General features: G+C 42.7%; 1 protein-coding gene across 4 annotated transcripts in view; it reads left to right on the plus strand.

Moving 5' to 3' along the window:
- Positions 1-25: 25 nt before the first annotated feature.
- The window catches only part of XRCC3 (X-ray repair cross complementing 3), a 30,068-nt gene continuing 5,966 nt past the window's right edge, over positions 26-24,127 (plus strand). The window contains exons 1-6 of one of the 4 annotated variants that reach the window (XM_030558653.1): positions 26-461; positions 3,489-3,575; positions 4,322-4,414; positions 5,966-6,178; positions 11,308-11,462; positions 22,312-22,524. In XM_030558653.1, coding sequence (XP_030414513.1) covers positions 3,521-3,575; positions 4,322-4,414; positions 5,966-6,178; positions 11,308-11,462; positions 22,312-22,524 — 729 coding nt within the window. In that variant the 5' untranslated portion in view covers positions 26-461; positions 3,489-3,520. Of the gene's footprint in view, positions 462-3,463; positions 3,576-4,276; positions 4,415-5,965; positions 6,179-11,307; positions 11,463-22,311; positions 22,525-24,127 lie in introns of all 4 variants that reach the window. The other 3 variants (XM_030558651.1, XM_030558650.1, XM_030558652.1) reach the window with 3 other exon arrangements.

Consider the following 24,127-nt stretch of genomic DNA (forward strand, 5'->3'; position numbering starts at 1 on the left):
GCACATACTCTCAGCCAATGTAGTATCGCAGTTAAGGAGCATGCGCATCTCGAAAAACCAGACACTAAGCCCGAAGGAGGAGGAGAGTACGCCTCACTCGCGCCCGAGTGTCTGAACCCGGATAAAGCCTGTAACCAATGAGCAAATCGGAATGTGCGGAGGGCGGAACCAAGCGTTGACCCCTCAGGAAGGCCACGACTCCGAGCGCTCTGATTAGCCGGCACTCCTTTAGGGCCCTGAATAGACTCCCTGGGATTGGCCTGACCCTGACGCATCTGATTGGGCTTTTCGACCGCGTCTCTGATTGGTGCGCGCCTTGCGCGGCTTCAGAGAAATATCCTCGGGTTAGCGGCCATCTATAAATTCTAGGGCGCCCATCCCGTTCGCCTTCTTGGGCGTGGCGCCCGCTGATTGGTTGGCAAGCTGCGAGGGTGGTTGGCCGTGGCCGTGCGAAGACTCAGGCAAGTCACTCCCTGATTGGCGACTGGGCTTTACCTACGCGCCGTGTGGTCCGGGAGCGCGGGTCGCGAGGCTTCCCTGGGGAGAGGAAGCGTCTGGAAAATGGGCGGGGCTTCACGTTGGAGGCGGGACCGGGTGTGGCCGTTTTACCGTCTCAGCCCCGCCGGTATCCGCCCCTGGTCCCAGCACGAGCCTGGGGCCGCGGCGGGGGTTAACAGACTCTTAAGACCCTCCCGGTGTTGTGCGTCCCCATGACACTGGCGGAGCGAGCAGCACCGCGCTCCTGCCTGCGCTGTGGGGCGAGCCGCGCCCTCCTCAGCGCGGGTGTAGGCGGGCCTCGGGCCTCACCCAGGGCTTTGTAATTCCCGGCGGCGACTGTGGGGCTTCGCGCCCTGTTGGGAGGCACCGCTCCGCCCGAGCTGCCTGCCTCAGGCGGCTGTGGTGGCTGAACGGCGGCGAGCCCCATGTGTAGAGCAGGCGCAGTGTCGCCCTTCTTGCTGTGCAGGTGACAAGTGCAGTGTGGTGCCGTGTGTGGGGCTGTCACCTATGAAGTGGGCTTTCCTCAGAGGTCTCTAATTGGTGTGAACAGCCCCACCCTGCAGTTGCCAACTTTCACATGGTAAATAAGCACCCTGTCTGTCACAATAAGTCAAAAATCAAGCTCATCCCTTTTCAAAAGAAGCCAGTCCCTGAGAACCCCAAGAGTGTATTGACTAGATTGCCCCCTGGTGTGCAGTCTGGGACACTGGTGGGCCTGCTGTGTAGCCCTCACGCTCTGCCCCACTCCCTGCCTGGAGCTGATCAAAAAAAAAAGAAGCAACAAGCAACTCACAAGCCAATTAAGTCAAAAACAAGCCCAATTTCTGTGGTGGTGGTTTTAAAGTGGGTTTTCCCGTGTCTGCCTCACTCCTGGAATCCCAGGGGAAAGGTGTAGCAGGGCTGTTTGGCATACAACAGGCTTTCTTTGCCTCTTCAATGAGAAGCTGCTGAACTTGAATTAATATGCAAACTAAAGGCCATTAACTTAGGTTTCAAGGGAGACTGGGAATGGCTTGGTCATTACACTAATTGAATCTATTTTCCCACGTTAAAGTATCCTCACACCTTCGTGTCAACTGTCCGAATGGGCCATCTTGAGTATCACTTCAAAAGTCTTTCTCCCCTGCTGATAATAGCTTCTCTTAATTAATTAGTCTCTTACAGTTGGTATGGGTACTTCCACCGTTTCATGTTCTCTGTATGAATAATTATCTTCTTACTATATGTTCCAGTCTATGCATCCAATGAAGTGGGCTGTAGCCCATGAAATCTTATGCTCAAATAAATGTGTTCATCTCTAAGGTGCCACAAGTATTCCTATTTTTTTTGTCTCTTCAGTTTATTGACCTATAGTTTGAAGTCTGAGATTTTTACATGCCCTTTACTTTTATAATAAATGGAACAGAGAGAGTAGTGCTGATAAGTTACCCTGTATAACTTATTTGTGCGGATGTTTTAAGGTTGACAGAGAATACTTGTCCTTGAAGGGTGAGCTGGCACTGGGAGAGGTGTGGCATTTTTGTGTCTGTTTGTTTTGCTTTGAATTGCAATAACGTTGTCAATGCCTTGCATTCCCTCAGTTGTCTTTCGTGACACCCCCTCCAAGCAGGGTCAGACCCACCAAATGCAAAACAGTGGTTCAGAAGATTGGTCAGGGTTCCAAGGGAGGAGAGGAAAGAATAGGCACCCATTTATTTCTCTTTCTTCCACATACAGTTCTCTAATGCTGACCAAAACCACCACCTGTGTGCCCTCTCTAGCTTAGTGGTTTAAGTATCCAGTTTAATATCTGAACTCCCCAGGACCATAAATTCAAATACCTGCTGAGCTGGTTCTCCTCTTCATCTTTCTCTGATGATGCATTTCATACCATGTAGTTTAGTGCATGTAAATTAGATTTTAAAAGCCAAGATCCTTTCTACTCCATGTGAATATTAAAGATCCTAGAGCACTTTTCATAAGCAGAGGTGTTTGTCCTCATCTCTTGCTCAAAATTTCCCTTCCCACTTGTATGATGCAGTGGCTGCATTTCAATGGTACTGTGTGGGTAAAGTTTGTAAAGTGCTTTGGGATCTCCATTGCTTTTGCTTGCCACCACTGATGCTTGATGTCATGCAGCCCCCTTTGAACTACAACTTTAAGCCAATAAGTGTCTCTTTTTGCTGGTTAGAGGGTTCATTTTACCAAGTGCAAAATGTGCTTCTCTTCTGATGAATTAAGCTTAGCCCTTGAGACAGGTATTGATCGTGTTTGTTTTAAATAGGTCTTAATTTTAATGAAATTATGTTTAAATCACTGACTTTTTAATATATTAATCCTGCTCTCAGGACCCATTTCCATATATTATGTATAGATCCCAAATAACTGGACCCTTTTGTTTTTAAAAAGCACATTAACTGGGGAACTAAGTCTTGTAAATATGTTTTATACTTGTCTGCCATTACATTGCACAATCCATTATATAAATATTAAAAAGCCTTATAATGCTGCTTTGTTATATAGTAATAGCACATGACTCGGCTTTTCTTTTTAGATCAAAATTTCAGAAACAGTTGGATCGCATTATGCTGTAGTATTTAGTCACCCCATGTTTTAATAAATCAAAACAGTTCTGGGTAACAGAAATATTAATAGTCATGGATTATTTTATATTACATTTGCATGATTTTATTTCTCTTTGAAAATGAAAAGCTAGGGAGCTGTACAGCTGTAGTCCAGCTACAGGTAATTTGAAATAATTACCAACTGTTCCTTTCATCAGTGTTACCGTAATCTGTCTTCAGTAGGGTGTAGCCAGAGCATCTGAGGAGAATTTCCATCATGTGAATGGCTAATTAGATCCTGGGCTATGGATTACAGACAAATATATTGTTAAGAATTAATAATATTTGAATGTCCATTTTTCCACAAAGTTGGTCAAATGAAATAAATACTTATGTTCTGTATTTCATGTATGTTTGATAAGACTTCAATTTCTGTGAAATCACCAGGCTCTGTATTCACTACAGTACTGTATCAAGACATGGACTGGGACCAGTTTGACATGAACCCCAAAGTGATAGCTGCTCTTAAGAAAGGTAATTTAATCCACCTGTGTACATTCCTGATTTGCTATTACCATAATATCTACCTGTACATAATCATATCCATACTGGAAATCTAATTTAAATACTTGGTGAGACAGTGTGTATATTTTCAAGTGATACGCTCTTCTTCCAGTGGTGATTTTTCCAAACAGCTTAATAATCTGCTTTTGATAAACCCCTTATGCATGCTACCTCCCATGTCAAAAGCTTGTCAAGAGTAGTGTCCTGGCTTCCAAGCAGTCAAGAAGAGGTTGGAATACTGGAGTTTGTTCCATTAGGAAAGAAATGAACAGACACAGTCAGGCTATTCTTTTCTAATCTAGTCAATTTTATTTGCAATGTGCATTTTATTTCTGTTGCCTTCTTGAAGAAGAAGTTAAAAATCCAAAAGCAGCCACCGTTTACGCACAAGTAACTCAACTTTGGTGCACCAGAAGAACATCATAGTGAAATCGCTTCTCTATCAGAGCCTTCTCTCAGGCCCCACTTCCATCTGATGTTAAGACTGATAATGCTTTAAAGCTTTCCAGAAAAACATTAATGTCCCTTTCCATTCAAAATCACTGATAATATAAACAAAACTTGTAACTTTTTTTAACCAGTACTCAGTAAATTAACAATAAATGGAAGTCCTTCTCTTTTGTAAGGTTATATCAATCCAAAAGCATTTATGAGAATTCCTCTAATTTCAGCTAATATAAAATCAATAAAAGAGATTCTGAATCTTTCTGGAGCAGACTTGCAAAGGCTGACAAAACTGTCCAGTATGGATGTACAGTGCTTACTGAAAACAGTCTCTGGTACATTGAGGAAAAGCTGTGTGCTTACAGGTAATACTGTCAATACAAGTAAAGTGTTGTTGTATTTACATCATTAAAAACCATTCTAGACTTTAGAGCTATAATGAAAAGTTTAAATTTATTGCTCAAAGATCTGTTGTTGAAGTAGAGCATAAAACATTTTTTGTATAGCAGGTAATAGTATATTGATAAATTATTTCTCAGTCAAGTCAAGTATTCAGGAAATAAAAAGCTGTAAGTTCCTGTTATTCTTTAGTACAGTGGTTCTCAAACTAGGGCTGCCGCTTGTTCAGGGAAAGTCCTTAGTGGGCCAGGCCGGTTTGTTTACATGCCGCGTCCGCAGGTTTGGCCAGTCGTGGCTTCCACTGGCTGTGGTTCGCTGCTCCAGGCCAATGGGGGCTGCAGGAAGTGGCACAGGCCGAGGGACATGCTCGCCATCCTTCCTGCAGCCCTCATTTGCCTGGAGCGGCGAATCGTGGCAAGCAGGAGCCGCCATGAGCCGAACCTGCGGACGCAGCAGGTAAACAAACCGGCCTGGCTTGTCAGGGCCTTTCCCTGAACAAGCGGTGGCCCTAGTTTTGAGAACCACTGCTTTAGCAGATGCTTTTATATTCCTAAAGGGCCTGATCCTGTGAAGCACTGAATGTAAATAGAAGTGGATTGTACTCAGTCTTATAGGGTCTAATAATTCCTCTACATGGAAAATCTTGGCTGGGGGACAGGACACTGCAAGATTCCCCTCATAGAATTTCCACCAGAATATTTCATAGTGCAGGGGTTGCCCTCCTCTAATGGAATGGGCTAGGAATTGAGCAATTGAATCCACCATTTCTTGTTATCTGTGTGGATCTTTAAGGCTTAGCCAGAAGTACAGAGCCTTCTATGTTTTCATACTGCATCCTGACCTTCAGCAGCTCTCCTCCGCTTAAGGTTGTCAGGTGTCCAATTTTCAACCAGAAAGTCCAGTCAAAAAGGGCACCTGGCAGTGTCCAGTCAGATGAACTGACCAAACACCAAAAGTCTGGTTCCCGCCGGGCAGGGGAAGGAATGAGGTCATTAATCCATGCCAGTCCCTGCTCAGCCTGGGCTGCCTTCTACCTGCAGGCAAGCTCCTTGTCAGGCTACAGCAGCTCTCATTTCAGTCCCAGAGCAGAGGAAGTCCAGCTGGAGGGGGAAGTGTGGTATAAAGGACAGGGGTGGAGCAAGGGGTGGGGCCTCAGGAGTCTGGTCACCAGCCATTAGAAAGATGGCAACCCTACCTCCACTTCCTGGCCATATCTGCTCCACTGAAGTCATGCAGACAAGATTTTCCTTGCTGCAGCGGTCCCCAAAAGTCTCGTTAAAGGACAGGAAGAGGGAAAAGTTCTGGCATGGAAGGGATCAGCGTAAATGCAATCTGTACCAATTTACAAGCAGATTCCTCAGTGCATGGATTATTAGTTGGGAGGAAAACAGGCTGAATCATGCTTACATCTGGAAAAAATGTCAATCATAGAGCTACCTAGAATGTGGCAGCTATGTTATATTGTCCCTTATTAAGAAAATGCTAAACTGAACTTTCTTTTAAAAAATATTCTCTAGCACTTCAGCTGTACCAAGACAAAGATCACTGCACATCCCAACACCAGAAACTAAGCCTGGGTTGCTCAGTACTAGATAGCTTGTTAAGAGGTGGCATTCCTTTGGTGGGGATCACAGAACTTGCTGGTGAGAGCTCTGCTGGGAAGACTCAGATTAGTTTGCAGCTGTGTCTTTCTGTGCAGTATCCTTATGAATATGGAGGATTAGAATCTGGTAAGTACAATACACTTTCAGATTTACTTATTGTTTTAAGGGAGTATGCTAGCTTTAAGCTAAGTAATTTGTGTAATTGCAGTAAATATTTGTATCCGTGGATACAGAACCATTGGCAGTAAGATGAGAAACTGGGCATTTGGAAAAGAAAAGCATGCTGTGTACAACTGCTACATCCCCACATAATACTTTCCACTTTTACTGCTGGCTGCTGATGGCACACAGATTAGGGTGGCTGTGTGGATAGAATCAGACATGACTTTCCATTGAGTTATGATTGACTTTTTCCCTCAACAATCAAGAGTAGTGGAAAGTTTGTTAATCAAAATGCATAAGGCATATACAGATGGAGTGTGTTAGGTTTCAGCATCATGATGCATTCAGCACCCCCGACTCTTCATGAAAACTGACATGACAAAAAAGATCCACATGACAGATATTGTTACATTAATATCTTGGGCATGTGCTAAGTATCCCTTATGTAAAGCAGAGGTTACAGTATCACAAAGGATCTGGTCATGATGTACAGGGCAAAACTGATGGACATATAGTCAAAAAAGTCAGAGGCATTGTGTTGTACCCTACAATTTTCCTATGTCTGTGCAAGTAAGTAGATTAGAAGGATAATTTGAACATAACCATTATTATTGTAAAGCCAACGATCTCTTGTATTTTTTTTGTTTGTGTTTTTGTACTTCGATGGGGAGGAAGAAACTTATGTCAATTCTGAGAACTCTTTAGTCTAATCCTCTGTATGACTAATGTTTTGGCTAGATTGTTGTTCTGCCTCCCTTGCAGCATCATGTTTAATTTTGACGCTCTGAGTTTACTGTGTGAAAGTTGCTCAACTTGTTTCCTACTGTGTCCAACCACATGGAAAATTCTTGAAACATCAAAAGGCAGGGATGGCTTTTAGGGCAGAAATTAGTCCTTGGCTTACATTTTTTTTTTTGCTCTAGGTTATGTCATTGATTGGAGCAGAAGCATCTATGTTTTTAGTCTTCCCCTTCAGTTCCTTCCGTGGATGCTACTAAGTGTTACATATGTCACAAGTTCAGATCTATACTCATTTACAAGATCAGATGTATTCTCATTTGTGCCCTAGTGCTCTCCTTCATTTATGCTGGGAGAAAGGAACTAAATGGGTTCAGATATAGGGTATTGGGGGCAGAAAGGAAGACCCTCATCCTAGTTGCATTTTTGCCAGTAGAATCCTCCTTGCACGGGCACAGTTTTGTGAGAGGGTAATGGCTGGATTCCACAGCATCCCAGCTTCCCCATTAGTGCCTGGGGCTGTTATGTTGTTTTGTTCTGGGCATATTGATCTCCTTGCCTCTGCACTGCCAACTGCGGTTTGTGGCACATCAGCGGGCACAGAGCCCATAGTAATAAATACAACTCCTGCAGAAGGGAAACAGAAACAGTGTCTGAGGGGTGGAGAGGAGAAAGTGCTTCTAAGTTCCTAATTAGATCTGAGTGCGTGTAAATGAGTAAATCTTTGTTTTTGAACAGGAACAACAGAACCCAACTTTCTGACATGACAGTTGATGGGGCAGTCTGGTAGACAGATGACTGGCAAGTTTTTGGAGCTCAGACAGTCGGAGCAGTACATATTGCAAGTGTTGCCCCTTTTTGACCTGAGTGACTAGTCAAAGTTCATGGCCCTGGGGCTATTCCAATTGAGAGTAGAAACTGATGATGGAGTCTGGCATTTTCTTTGATGCAATCTTTTTTGTTTACAACAAACGTACAAAGTTCTGCTTCTCGGCAGACAAGTGGAACCAAAAACAGGAGAGCTTCTTTGCTTTCAGCCTCAAGCCTTTTTAACCATCTTCGACTCAAAAAGCTCTCTAGCTTCTTGTAAGGCCATGCAGTGCTTACAGGCTTCTGTTTAGATGTCTTCTGTCAGTCTCTCATTTTCTGGTTCTGTGTTCTCCACAAACTTTCCTCCAAAAAAAAATCAGCAAAAGCCCCTCTTCCCACACAGTCCCACTACTGGACTGGTTTACACAACAATTTTATCTTAGGTGAGGGTTTGTGTCAATCTAAGAATAGCTTTCCTAAATTGCTTATTTGGCTGAATTTACTTTATATGCACGTATTTATAGATCAACTATTTGACTATAATGTGGGAAGTATATGAGAATCCTCAGTTTAGGATCAGGAACAAATCCTGTTACTTTCTATGTGTTTTGTAATTTTATTTTAAACAAAATTGGTATGGTATGAAGACAGACCATTGGGGTTTGATGCAACACCTTGCTTCTACATACTCATACTGTTGTGGAATGATGAAGTTGCGCAGGTGACCAGTGAAAAATATGCTTCGTACAAGCAGTTGCATATTTAAAATGTTTCTGTCTGACCCAAATTTATTCAGGACCACAAAGTGGAACAAAATGCTGGTTTCCACGTGTGCCCAAGTGCTTATCTCACAAAGATGAATATTTTGTCTTTCAGGTCTCTGTCAGTAGAGGTTGGGTTTTTTAATACATTGTAAACAATGTCATGGAGGAAATTTTTCTCTGTGATAATTAAATCACTTTTGCATGTCCACATTATGTTCCTTGTGTCAGCAGTGTGTATCCTCGCTACTAGCGCTTGCATTGATGCAGAGAGCAGTGCACTGTGGGTAGCTATCCCACTGTGGAACTCACCACTATCTAGCACAGGGTTTTTTGGGAAAGGTTTACAGTACCTCGTGGAGGCAAACGAATTGCACACAGGTGACTGGGAACATGGTTTCAACATCTCATGATGCAGTTTTCTCCATCCCATAATTTTATTTCCATCCCATAGTTAGGGCCCTACCAAATTCACAGCCATTAAAAACGTGTCGCAGACTGTGAAATCTGGTCTCCCCCTGTGAAATCCAGGCTTGTATGCTTTTACACTATATTATATACTGTAGATTTTATGGGGGAGACTAGCATTTCTCAAATTGGAGACCCAAAAGGGAGTTGCAGGGGATTGCAAGGTTATTTTAGTGGGGTCGCAGTATTGCCACCCTTCTGCACTGCCTTCAGAGCTGGGTAGCTGGAGAGCGGCAGCTGCTGACCCGGAGCCCAGCTCTGAAGGCAGCACCCCACCAACAGCAGTGCAAAAGCAAATCCATACCATGCCGCCCTTACTCCTGTGCTGCTGCCTTCAGGGATGGGTGGCTGGAGAGTGGTGACTGCTTACTGAGGGTCCAGCTTTGCAGGCAGCAGCACAGAAGTAAGGGTGACAATATCATACCATACTGTGCCATCCTTCTGCACCACTGCTGTGCGGGATGGTCAGGGAAGGGGCATGATGCAGGCATCTTTAAGAACACAGGCCTGTTCAGAAAACTGTAAGCAGGGACTTTCTTTCCAGACCAGAGGATCATTGTCAGAGGCATTGAAGTGCCAATAGCAGTCCTTGGAGACCAACCTACCCCTTACTCCTGTGGCTCATGAAGCTGTACACCAGCCACCTCACAGTACTAAGGAGTGCTTTAACTACAGGCTAAGCCAGTGCAGAACTACAGTGGAATTTACCTTTGGCCGTTTGAAAAACAGCTCGAGCTGTCTACTCATGAGGTTAGACGTCCATGGAAAAAATTATCTCAATGATTATAGCTACCTGTTATGTCCTTCATAATATCTGTAAAGCAAAGGGGGAAAAGTTTCTGCTGGGGTGGAGTGGTATGGCTATCTGCTGATTTTGAGCAGACAGATACCATGGCTATAAGAAGAGCTCAGCAGTGAGCTATACAGCTCCGGGAGGCATTGAAAGACCATTTTAATAGTGAGCCACAGTAATATGTATTGCTGTAGTGTGCTCTCCCTGGCATTTTGTTTTTTGCATTCCAATATGAACCTTGTAATGAGTGCTGTGTGTGTAGTAATATAATGTTGCACATGCACCTATTGCTATTGTCTCTGAATGATGTGAGAGCCACACAGTATATATTGCGAAATAATAATGATGAGTTCAGTTTCCATAACTAAATTTTTATTCCAAACCCAAGCAAACAGACGCATTTATAACAGAATGAAACTTTATAAATACAGGGAAAAGAACCTTTGAAGGGAAAAGAACAGTCATTTTCATTTCACAAACACATACACCAACCGTGTCCCTCACAGGTCAGTGTTTATGTGACTGTGATTGTCACAATCACGTGCTGAAGCGGCTCCTGGGCTGGAGGCTCCACCAAGCGTCCTCCCTGCTTGGTGGTCAGCCTTGAATGACTCCAGCCATTTAGCTACTGGGGGAGGAGGGGAGCGGCTATGGCCATGAGGTACAAGTGCTGCCCTTATGGATACTGCTAGGCAAAATTCTCTGGCTTTGATGAATTGGACGTGTGCGCGTACACACGTGCACACACACACGGCTGAACCTACAGCCATGTGTGTGTGGATTTGTGTGACTGGACTTCTTTAAACCCAGTGAGGAGTTGATTACTGGTGTGTAAAGTATGGTAAAAACGCACACCCATTTGACACTCCTAAAGATGCAAAGGATGAGTTTCATTAATCAGTGTTATTGGTATATAAAATAAACAATGCAGTATTGGTATATTTATCATTGAGACATGATCTTCATAATGTGCCTATACAGCAAAGGCATAAGCCAGAGACCATTCCTCAGTCCTGTTGGGTTCTGGGGAGGTTGGCTAAAGGCTCCTCCTGCAGCCTATCAGGAGGATCCACTGAGCCTGGGACTCATATAATTACGGGGGGAGAACAGAAAAAAATAACAAGGACAGATGTGAAGGTGAAAGGGTCAAAAAAAGGGAACCTGAAGAGGACACCAAATGTCAGGCAATTATGCAGCTATGCAATAAAAGCGTCATCTGGTGGGTCAATGAATAGTGGAAAGAGGAGTCTGTGAAACCAAAGGATGTGATCACTGCACTGGGCACCAAAAGAACAGTTGCAGGACTGCTGTGATCATAGCTGTATCTTTTGTTGGGTCACCAAGTTTGGATAAAAAAAGTAAAAATTGTCCTTTTAACAGTACCAAGATTTTGAGAGAGTTCTAAGAAGAAAATATTCCCTAATTTGAGTTTTCATTGTTAAGTGGAAAAAGGAATGAAATTTAAAAATATATTTGTAATGTGAGTTGTGTAATATTAGAGGTTGGTTTTATTTTGATTGCAGGTGCTGTCTACATTTGCACAGAAGATGTTTTCCCAAATAAACGCTTGCAGCAACTGATTGATCAACAACATACATTTAGGGCAGATGTTCCACTTGATGTCATACAGAAAATAAAATTTGGAAACAGTATTTTCATTGAACATGCCGCAGACCTTGTAAGTAACAGTGCGACTTAAAAAATAAATTACTTGGGAACACTAAATCCAATTAGTGCAGATGCAAACAAATAGTACAGGGGGCGTAACTGTAGCTAGGCAGTAGTGCTCACAAAGACAACAAATAAATTAAGGTGATTTTCTATATATACCATCTTTCTAATCTCTTCATATTGTATTTAGGAGCTGAATCCAAGTTTTCAGAGATTTAATTCTCATACAAAGTTTCATTTTGAAAAGGACAAGAGATCTTTACAGACTAACATTCAACTTCTTCCAAAATCCATTATATTATAACAAGTATATGAGGCATCACTATTACTTGTATTGCAAGAGTGCCTAGAGACACCTCCCCCACACTCTTTATACTAGGCACTGTAAAAACTCATAATAAAAAAATGGTCCCCGCCCCAAAGAATTTACAATGTAAGTTTTTAAGACAGTAGGTAAACACTGGTTGATAAAACAAACAGGATGCAGGGGAATGAAAGGTAACAATGATATATAACCATGATAAACAGTAGCCATAATATATCAGCTGTCCAGTCATTGCCAGTATTCTTGTATGTGTCATGATACAGGGATTAGTTTTAAGAAGAGATTTGGGGGGAATCCTGCATAATTTAGAACTGAACCATCAGTTTAGCTTAATAATTGATAGCCTGATGGGTGTAATGTTTAGCGCTATTTTTGTAATTGCTTTTATTTTTTCAAGTTGGTCTTGACAAACACAAAGAACTACTGTGCAGGATGCATTTGTTTTTCCATTGTGTATTTTCTAAACTGTTGAGTAATAATCAAAATGTACTCCATGATAATCTTGGTAACTTATACCCCGCTTATTTTGTATTAACAAAGAGAACAGTAGTAAGATGAGAGATTAAAACTTTGAGGTGAGAAAAGACAATAACCATGCAAACAGCAGCTAATGCCTGCAGAAAAAGTGTAAAGTACCACATTACAATGTTTGTACATATATTTGAGATTTGATAAGTTAAATGAGAATTTTACTCCCTTCTTTCATCTGCAGTTCTACAGTGGGGAAAAGAGCTGTTTAAAGTGTGATGTAGTTCAAATGGCGTTTAAACCTCAAGTTTACTGGAAGTAGCTCTCTAGGACCTAATTCTGTGTTGGGATACGTCTCCCTGTGGCCAGGTGGAGTCCGATTGACGTTGGTGGAGGTCTGCACTTGCTGATTTGAATGGAGGAGGAGGCCTTAGTGTTTAGAGAACTTGTTTGTACTAACTGAGCTACAGCCAGGGCCAACCCTAGGTGTTTGGTTGCCCAAGGCAGAAAATGTTTTCAGCGCCCCGCCCTCCTCGAAGGCACAAGCAAAATCATTCCTAAATGTGTTTCCTAAATGTGATGACTTGCATCCCTGAATGTTGGCACCCATGGGCCTGATCACCCTCTCCTAGGTTCAGCTCTAGCTACAGCAACATATTCTTTTCAACTGATCTTATGTACTTGATGGTATTTCAAAAGCCACACATCTGAGTTGCCCTTTGTCACCCCATCAGAGTTTTTATAGAAGCGTAGATGAGTGACTGGTTGAATTTTCCTCATGCATGTAGCCTCCCTCATGTATGGATTTTTGTAATTATATATAATGCTATGTGGGATCAAATATCTAAAATATCAAAATAATTCCTTTTAAAAATTTAGGGTAGTTTTTCCACATCCAAAACTTCTGAGAAGCATTCCTGGTCCATCAGTATTTTAGTGAACTGTTTATAACCTGAATCATAAATAATTTATAAATAAAGTATCGATCTAAATGCCCAGCCAAAGCCACTTTCAAGTCCCTCCCATTTTCATGAGTAGCAAATAAGGTCATCATGAGCATATGTCCCCAGGACTATGAGAGGCCCTTGATTTGATGGAAAGTGTACTTCTTCAAGTGGCCTCAGCATATTCCCACTTGTGTGATCAAGGCACCTGGGTGCACTGTGAGCATCTGCAACTTTCTGGAGCAGCGTCCATTGGGGCCATTCACCCCTTCCTCTCTCTCTGATCCTGGAGAGTTTTGAGGGTATAAAAGGAGAGTGGCCCCAACCACGCCTCAGTTCCTTTCTAACTGCTGAAGATGCAGTGAGCTCAGATCATACAAAATGTCCTCTATACTTTCCTCATCAGGTTTTCTTTTCTTTCCACCCCCCCCATCTCTTTCTGCTCTTTTTTTGGCAAATTTTGTTTTATAGTTACTGTCTTAATCAGGTTTTTCTATGAAAAGACATGAGGAGATGTCTGTCTGGCATGGGCTTGTGTGGGCTCACAGTGGAGGCGCCTCAAGCCCAGTCAGCTAGCTGGTACTGAATAAGTCCAGCATTCACTTTGAGGAGCGTCCCACTGGATTTGGCTGCATCTTGCACCTCTGCACTAGACAGACTTCTCAGGCTGTTCACTGTCAAGGTCTCTGGGTCTGTCCAGGTTGTCGCAGAAGACCTAGCTGTGTGCCTACAGTGGCTCTCTTGTTTTTTGGATCCAATTTCCAAAGGATTTGCATCCACAGAGCTTAGATCCAGCAGCCTAGTGTGGATCTGGGGCTGCAAAACCCAGATCTGGCAACCAGGTATGGATCTGGGAGCAGCAAAACCTGGATCCACCACAGAGCACTATACAGAGTTACTAAAAAGAAAATGCTGAGTATAGATCTGTGACTGGTTAGTGTGGCTTTGGATACAAATGGATCCAGGGTCGGAGTCTGAATCCAGATTCAATAGTCAAACATTAAGGACTGGCAGGCACAGTTGCCAAGAAGGGATCTGATTACCTGGGATCCAGCCAGCATGAGGATCTGACATCTTTGACTGTTGCATCACTTGTCTAATGGCTCTGCACTACTGAGGCCCCAGATCTGCCCAAGTTAGTGAAATCTGGTAGGGGACTATATTTCCAACACCAGGATCTTTGTAGAGCTGCTTGCCTTACTAATTCTGTGCTCAACATAGTAGCATAAACAAACCAATCAGTGGAAAGGTCTTTGCAACACTGGAAAGGGGAAATGCACTACAAGCTTCTGATCGGATCTGAAATGGTGGATCTCTAAGTTGGAGGACAGTTTTCACATTATGCATCCTGTTTGGCCTTTTTCAGACACACACATTGTCTGTCTGTCTGTCTCTCTCTGAGCCCTGCTTGCCTGGGAGATTTTCCCATTCCAATGCTCCATCTATCAGACCCTTGCCCTGAAGGCAAGAAGAGAGGGACCAATCCATTCTTAAACTCATTTACTATCAGAAATTGTAAAAGGCAGTTTACCTGATCCAGGAATTGTGAGCTCACTTGGTTCTGGGCAGGAACTGCTGAGTTTCTCTTAGGTTTCTAAGGGCTAAATCAGCTGCCCAGAACCAGATTTATGAGAATCTGGCAGGCTGAGAACTGGTACAATGGTCAAATGCTTCCTTAGGATGTAAAGGTACTATACCTATCTCAGTTCTATTGATTCTGAGATTCACAAATCTGAAGACTTTTGCTGCACAGCATCTGTAGGAGAAATCAGGTATGGTGTTGCAAGATCCATCTGATGTTTGAGAAAGGACTGCTTGTTGTCTTTTAGAGTCTCTTTGTAACCCTCCAAAGTAAAGGCAAAAAAAGGGAGACCTGGAATCCGTTTTCTTCTTCAGGGAATGAAACTGCATTGCTAAGGTTCCCTGAAGAAGATCGAGTGCTGTTGGTCCTATTTTAGATTTAGAGCTTTTTATAAGGGGCTGTGACACTGCTCTGATATTCTTTAATCTGACATCATAAATATGCTGATAGATCTGTGTCTGATCTCTCATAGGAGTAAGCTTTATTAGAGCATTATTGGATCCAGGGTACCTACCTTCATTTATAACTGGTTCCTGATTCTAAGCCAGAAAAGAAACTATTGAGGCTTGCTTCTGGCTCCAGCATGAAATTCACAAGTGTCTCTGGGTTGGACAGTGTCTTTGGTAGGCCCTTGTATGCGTAGTAGAAACACACACAGGCACCTATCCTTAGCTTTACCAAGCGTTCCTTGGAACCAGTAGAGAACTTGGATCCAACTAAGCAGTAGGCACAGCATTTCAGAAAATCTCAGTAAACCTAGCTTTGATTCTTGCCATCTTGGAATGAACAGGTGCACCTAAGGGTTGAGACATCCATCACCTGAATGCAATGGTGTGTGAGGTTTGTATCCTGGCCACAATGTGAATTATAGCCTTCTATCATATAATATGGGAAATAGGATTGGGTCAGAATGCTATCTGGCTGTACTCCCACCCTATGGTTCATTGTATTCATATCTGGGTTCCTGTGAAGGGGAACACATACCAGCAGTGCTTCCTAGTGGACAGGCCAAGATATGGCAGGTTCTCGTCCTCTTGGGTGTTCCCCTTTCTCACTGTAGCTCTGCTGTGATGCTCTGCCTTTTTAGCAACTCAGCCTTTCAGCTAGGTCACACATTCAAGTCTACCCTTTTGGGGCACAAGTCCAATGATGTGGAAGTCTTCAGAGGTCAGCAAGGGCTTCAGGGCTTCACCCTTGCATCAGGGTATTGGGATCTGGACTCTCATGCCTTCCAGATCTTCTCCCACCTAGGTTCCATGCTGATATATAGACTTCTGTCACTTCCCTTTTTTAGGAGGTGGTAGGGGAACCTGGGCCCATCCTCTCTACCAGGTTCAAATCCAGGGTTCAGTGGTGGGCTGCTAAGATTTGCACCTCAGGGTGTTATGCCGCTGCTTAACTAGATCGCTTCCTACCAGTGCTTCCTCTTCACACACGGTTAAGAAAAGAACAGAACACACAAAGTTTCAAAAGTCATCAGTTCCTCCTTTGCAGGCTGGGTCAGGTTAATATTTCCAAGTCTCAGGCAGCAAGAGCTTCTGTGGTACTCCTTCTGAGGAGCTGAGAACATAGGTCAGTTCACATTCCCCATCTGGAGGGCCCTACAAATCTGCAGATATCTGCTTTATATCCTCAGATAGCCACATTCGTGGACCATTTTTGCAGATCACGGATCGGATGTGGAAACAAATTTTATATTTGTGCAGGGCTCTGTCCATCTGCCTTTCATTGAGCTACTCCGCTTCCTTTTTTAAGCTTTACTTCCACTGTGGACAGGTTTTACAAATGCAGTGGGGTGGGGCTGCCTGGGCTCAGAGGCGCTCCTTAGCCCCTACTTCTCCAGTGTGGGGTTTGTACATCCATCACAATTCCAGAGACAGAACTCTAATTTCCAGAAGTATTCCAGTATTCCTATTCTTTGCCATGGTCACATATGTCTCTTTACATATACCTCTGAGTCAAAGAAGACCTTTATCAATACCCCGATGGCAGCAAGTGTTCCATAAAATGCCTGTCTGTCATGATTCTCTTCTCATTGAATGGTTGGTTATCTGTTTGGGAATAGACATTTACCCTCAATAGAGTGTCCGGGTGCTCCTTTTCTAGTAGTTTGCACAAACAAAGATACTTTCATGCCGATTTAGAAGATGTGTGATCACTGAAGCCTTGATATATTTTAGAACTGCAATTTTTCCTGCAGTGTTCAGATTCCTTACTAGCACAGTTATGTGATACCTTTTAATACTAGGGTATATCTGAGACCTCACCAAGGCACTATATGACTTTTCACCTTTTCTTGATGCTCAGATGTTCGTGATGGCTCAGAATTTTCCAGATGCCTTATTTCATATGACAGAGTAAGAACATGCCCCTAGGGAGTTCCCTTATCTCCTTTCTGCCATCTGCAGTAGTGCTCCTAGAGGGTGTAAGGCAGGCCCGCACAACATGCGGCCCGCAGAGGCTCACTGTGCGGCCTGCGGGGGGATTCTAAATCCCGCGCACACAGCGCTCTGCAGGCAGCCCAGAGCCCTTTGAATCCCGGCCGCGGCTCCAGCAGCTGGGCTGGGGCTGAGATTTAAAGGGCTCTGGCTCCCCTCAGCAGCAGGAGCTCTGGGCCCTTTAAATCCCTGCCCCAGCCCCACAAAGCTCTGGGTTCTCCCAGCCGCTGGAGCCCTGGGGCCTTTAATTTGCCCCTGAGGGCTCCCAGCCACCTCTTCAGCTAGGAGCCCCTGGTTGATTTAAAATCAAGTATCCCCTCCCTACCCTCAACCTTCCTTTTTGTCCGACAGCTGTTTTGGTGGGCAGCACTGGGGAAAAAGGGTTTGTTTCTGCAGGGCTGGGCAGTGCTGGTGCGGGGTGTTTCCGCAGGGTTGGAGGGTTTCGGCCCTCAGCTGTTTTCTTTGGAGTAATGTGGCCCTCGCCGCTTTTACAAGTTGTGCAGGCCTGGTGTAAGGGATTCTTCAACGTGATTTCCATCCATTCCAAGGTTTGTGATCTCAGTGAAAGATGTGATTCCAGATAAAGATATGAGAGCTATTTCTCTGACTTGCAAGACTTTTTTTCTTCCCTTCATAAAATCCAAATCTGTCTAAATTTCTGATGGACAGCATTATGTGAGTATGTTACACAGATCACTAAAGAGGAGTTTGCTCAAGCCAGTTGTCAGGGAAATATCCTCTTTAAAAAAATAAAAAAAAATCCCTGTCCTCATTGGATGGGTCCAGTATCTCACCTACCAATGAAAGATGATGTATTGGTAGACTCTTTGAGAATTTTTCATTCAACAGTACAAGTGCATTAGCGAGGGCTCCATTGTATATTCTTTCATTCCACGAGTGGGTAAATACCAGTTAATTCCCAACAGGGATACCATGCTTGTGCATGGCTGTGATCCAAAGACAAACATGTCCTAACATTAATATCACACTCTTTTCTTGCACCAAGAGCAGAAACTTAACTATATGTTGACCCTGATTCTATTGAATTAAGAGGTTTTTTTGTTTGTTTGTTTAATGTTGCTCCAGTTGGTACCAAGTTACTATCATTAGCCATGGTTAAAGATTGGCAATTCTGTCATCAATATCATGGAGATGTGTCATGGGGTTGGCTGCCTTCTAAGTGCCCCCTTGTGGCCATGGATGCCTTCACAGTGTCTTGCCCCTGTTTTCCCTTCTTCAGGTCCCTTTTAAGAACTTACCCAGTTTAAAAAGGAAATTTAAAGCAATCCACACAAAGGATCCTGTTTATTTAGTTTTCTGGTCATATTCTTGCCCTCTGGGCCTCAACTCCTATTCAGTCTCTCTCACAGTAATAAAAAAAAAATAACACACAGTCCTCGAAGAACAAAGTATAAACTCATGAGATCTTTGACCCAGTTTCAGCTTGGCATGGCCCCCTCATCCTTGAAGGGTCTGTCTCAGTCTCTACCTTGCTTCTTGGGGAGAGTCTCACCCAGGCTTCCCTGCTTGGAGATATTTCTCCTTCTTATTTGATAGGTTTCCTGCCTCTGGCAATTTTAGTTACTCTCTCAACCAGCCCCACACCTGCAGTATCCTGTTGTCTTTTTTTATATTAGACTAGCTGATTTAACCCCAGTGTGGCTTGTCCTCTAATCAGGGTTGGCTTAGCCCCAGGCTTTCCAGCCCATTGGGGGCATATACACTATTATATTAAAGTCATGCTTCCCAAACTACTGAGTGTCCCGCCTGTGACATGAGGTGGGAGTCTCCACCCAGGTTCAGAGTTTCTTTGGTCGACATTTTGACTCCAGATTGCTGGTGTCTTGACTGTTGGTGTTATGCTGAGATCTAAAATACTCTAGTTTAAAAAGATGAATGTTTGATTCGTCAAATCTGACCTATGGCTTGAAAAAGATCTCCCATCTGGTCAACTCTTAAATGAGTAGATCTGATAAGGTCCTTCTCAACTGTTGTTTTACATTAAGTGAAGATGCCATTCTTGACACTCACTCAGATAGTCATTAGGTTTGTATTTCAGTAACTATATCTCTTTTTTAAATTGCATTCTTATGGAACAGGTGGCCTTGGTTGCATCTCCATTCCAAGAGTCTAAGATGTCTGATTTCCATCTTTCAGACCACTAGATTGTTTCTGTCTCTGAGCCTTTTATATTCAGGGAAGCAGGTATCACATTTGTGCATATTCAGAGAACATTGTCATTATATATCATGCCAAAGCTTATCTACAAGTCTCCCCAATCCTTTGGAGAAATGGAGCTCACATGAGGAGCCAAAGGTTGTCCATCTGTCGCACTGTGTTTTACAATTGTCATGACCTGACACAGCTTCAACCTTCTGGAATTGTCGGTCCTCATCCAGAGCAGAGGCAGTGTCTGTGGCATGCCCTCATACTGTCTTCATCAGATAGTGTTGCATGACTGATACTGCAGCTATATTAGAGAGACAGAGTGCTGAAATTATATCTTTTTATTGGACCAACTTCCGTTGGTGAGAGAGACAAGCTTACACAGAGTTCTTCAGCTTCATGTAATTTTGTCTCTTACCAACAGAAGTTGATCCAATAAAACAATTATCTCACCCACCATGTCTCTCAAATATCTTGGGACCAACACAGCTACAAGAATGCTGCATACTGCAGCTATGTGTGTTTTTAGCAAAAATAATCCATCATTAAGACTTGTTTTGGGAGAGCAAGATCGGTCACTTCTGTTTCTTTTGACCTGGCACCCAAAGCTGATGCTTTTTTGGCATTCCTGTTGACCTTTGTTTATCTAGAACTCCTCAGTCCCCTTTCCTGGGCATTGTACTGCTTGCTACACTCCCACAAGTAGGAATATGCAGAGGCCATTTGAAGATGAAATGAAAGTTACTTACCTATAACTGAAATTCTTCTAGATGAGCCTCTGCATATTCACACTCCCAGCCCACTTTTTCCACTTCTTCAGAGTCTCAGGTTAGGAATTCCCAAATTAGTGGAAGAAACTGATGGATGGCTGGGATATTTCCCCTTTTATACTCTCAGAACCCTCCCAGGTTGAGAGCTGGGAGGAGGTGCAAATGACCCCAGTGGACACTGCTTTCCAGGTTCCAGAAGCTTCCTGCTCAGGCACCTTCATCCAAGAAGTATGTCAATCCAGAGTAGGGGTGGCCAACCTGTGGCTCTGGAGCCACATGCGGCTCTTCAGAAGTTAATATGCGGCACCTTGTATAGGCACCAACTCCGGGGCTCGAGCTACAGGCGCCAACTTTCCAGTGTGCCGGGGGGTGCTCAGTGCTCAACCCCTGGCTCTGCTACAGGCCCTACACCCACTCCACCCCTTCTTACCCCTCCCCTGAACCTGCCATGCCCTCACTTCTCCTCCTCCCTTCCCAGAGCCTCCTGCATACCACGAAACAGCTGATTGGTAGGTGTGGGGAGGTGCTGATTGGTGGGGCTGCCGGTGGGTGGGAGGAACTGGGCACCAGGGGGGAAACTCATGGGGGCGGGTGGGGGGCGCTGATGTATTACTATGGCTCTTGGGCAATGTACATTGGTAAATTCTGGATCCTTCTCAGGCTCAGGTTGGCCACCCCTGATCCAGAGGCTCATCTCAAAGAACTCTGGTTACGGATAAGTAACCTTCATTTTCTAATGGGCTCTAAAGGTTAACAGTAATATTTGTTCAAAGTACTAGATCATTATTTTAAAAAATCTAGGGTAAATATAAGAACACATTGTATATGATGATAATATTGCAAATTGTTATCTAAATGTCACATTCGCTGCAGTCCAGACAATTGGCCCTCCTGTGCTGGGAAACAATGGTTTTATTCCAGTCCTCTGAAACGATAAAATGCATTTATCATGGAGAAAGTCTGCACAATAACAGCAGGCATTCTGAGAAACAGCTCATAATAGGATTTACGTAGAACCAAAGCACCCCGCCAAATATAAAATGTTACACATATTGACAAGGCAATAAATTGCAGCAATATCTGGCTATGGCTCCCCAAACTGCAGTCACCTCTCCAATGCACTGTAGACCACCTTTAGTGTACAGTGAACACAGTAAGAAATCTTTCTCAAGTTATCTATTCTGCTGAATGAATTCTTTTCAACAGTTAGAAACACACAGTTAAGATGATATTTGTGTGAAGAGCAAATCAGTTTGGTAAGGTTAATCCTACTATAATCCAGTTCCAATAAATTCAGTCTAATTTTGACAGACATGGAATGTAGGAAGTTGTCAGACCTTTAATCCCGGCAGAATGTTTATAAATCTTCAACTGTGTATTCCTATTTATTTGTGAAGAATGGTGTCTTCCACAAGAACAGTGTAAGGGTGTCAAAAGAATTCCCTCTTTGCTAAAATGAACAACTGTTACATGTTACATGATAAAAGAAAATTACACTCCACTGGATGGTTAGTAGTTTAACTTCTGAAATATTTTGGGGACTTCAGAAACATTCAGATGATGGAATTTTGCATCAGCTGGGGAGGAAACAGGAGTTTCAGGTGATACTAACTTTTACCAGAAGTTTTGGTTAATAGAGGGTCTGATATAATAGCTATATGTAGTACTATCTCAATTCCTTTGATGAAAGAACACTGTCTTTTTTTCTCATTTATCAATACCCTGAGGACTTATGCTAGCCTTGAGTGAACTCCTCAACATTCAAGTGAAAACTTGAATGCAGAGTGGCCATGGAATAGGACTGCACTGTCATGTTCTTGGGTAACACTGGAATTTTATACATGACTCAAAAATCCAGGTCAAACTTTCTCTTGACTTGTGCAGCCCCATTTACTTGACTATGCTAGGCTGCACAAGGTGTAAACTAGTGCTGCAGTTGATCTCCTCCTTCTTTTGTTTTTCTTGTGACTACTTTTAACAGACACCAGACCTACACAGAAGAATACAATTGTGTTGTAAAGATCTACAATCTTGGTTTATGAATATAACCTCCCATAAATAACCACAGAGCCAAGCAGTGAAATGACAGGTATCTGTCTTAGAATTTTATAGGTACCAGCATTCTAACTAGTTCTAATGTTGAATATTTGTATTTTGTGTTAGGACACCTTCTACAACTGCATTGCTAAAAGGATTACCTTACTGCTCTTGAGAGGCGTGGTGCGTTTGGTGGTCATTGATTCTATGGCTGCTTTGTTTCGATGTGAATTTGGAGCAAAAGATTCTGTTATGAAAGCCAGATATCTGCAGACATTCGGAGCAAAACTTCACAGTTTAAGCAGCAGATTCAGAACTCCAATACTGTGCATTAACCAGGTATGAAACTAGAGTATTTCTTACTCTGCAGAACCACTGAAGAAACAGAGAAGAGAACTACAAACAGAAATGAAGCTGACAGTATTCTTTTTGAACACACACTTTTGTTCTATGATTATTTAATGATTAATGGAGGAATTTTATCATACAGAAACAAGTTCATTAGTATTGAGACATCTGTTGGCCCAAAAGTATTTGTATGAATGTTATACAAGCTGGTTGATACATTCTGAAAGTGAGAACATATTTGTATTTATACAAAAATTTCTTCTCTCATGAAACTGCAAAACCTATATAAGAACTAGGAAAGTCAGTATGTCCCAATATTTTCCTCGCCAACATTTTAGGTTTTTTAAAAATCTAGTTAATCTATGATAGCTCTGGAGGTCTTTATCAACAGAACATGTACAACCCAGGTAATACCAGAGGCCATTATGGTGACTTGTGATGTGGAACTTAGTCCACTGAAAGCTGGCCCAAGGAAGTCATAGGCTTAATTTTTTGAGTGACATTTGGGGAAATAATCTTACTTTAAAAATTTTTTTTGAGGTATTAAAAGAAACTAGAATGAGCCAAACAGGAACAATCAGTACAGAGAACTAATGGAAATATTTTCTTTAAAATTGGGATGAAGCCTCAGATCTTATACTTGCTTATGCAGCTTTATCTGTTTTTAGCTTGTTTTTTTCCTACTAATATTTTTGGAACACATTTGGAGACAATTTTTATTACGTTATTTGTATCACAATAGTGCCTGGAGGTCCCAGTGGGTGCTGTAAATCTGATTTTGCAAGTTAGTGTTCAGTACATTAGGAAAAAAGAGCTGCTTAAGTGAGAAAATTCTTGTTTTAAAAGGATATTATCAATTTTGTCATAATGACTAACTGAAATGTTCCAATTGCTAATAAGGCAGGCTTCAAATATCCTGAAATTTTTTTTTAAATGATTTGTATAGATGTTTTCTCCTCCCCGTTTAATGTTTGCAAGGGTCTTTTTTCGCTAAGGGAGAAACAGTCTATACAGAGGAGAAAGTGAAAATAACTATATGTAAAGCATTGTCAACTGCACAAAGTAATCAGACTGAAAAAAGAAAATTTCTCTCACACTCACACTAACTTTGAAGGGGTCCCACAGGGATCTGTACTATCCCATCTTCTCTTCAATATCTAATGAGATAGATGTTGTTGACCCAGTTGCCAACAGTATGCTAATGACACTGAACTATCTATCTCATTCGCAGTCCATGCAACTGTTACTACTAAAATGTCAGCATGCCTACAAGACATTAGTTCTTGGATGAAGGTCAGCTGGCTCAAGCTGAACCCAGTAAGACCAGTGATGCTAGTCAGAGAGGGGAAACATTTTGAAGGACCAGCGAAGACGACATTTCTACCTTCCATTGATGACATAAAGCCTCCATCAAAATAGTGTGAAGCTTTGGCTTCTAGTTTGACTCATTAAACTTAGATGACCTTGTACCATCAGTATCTAAAAACCACTAGTTTCATCTCCAGTTCATTAAGTAACTTTGTCTCTTGAACATAGACCTGGCAACAGTCAATGCATTTGTCACATCTAGGGTAGATTACTGTAATTCACTGTA

Source organism: Gopherus evgoodei, chromosome 4 (genome assembly GCF_007399415.2).
Source record: "Gopherus evgoodei ecotype Sinaloan lineage chromosome 4, rGopEvg1_v1.p, whole genome shotgun sequence".
NCBI lineage: Eukaryota > Metazoa > Chordata > Testudines > Testudinidae > Gopherus > Gopherus evgoodei.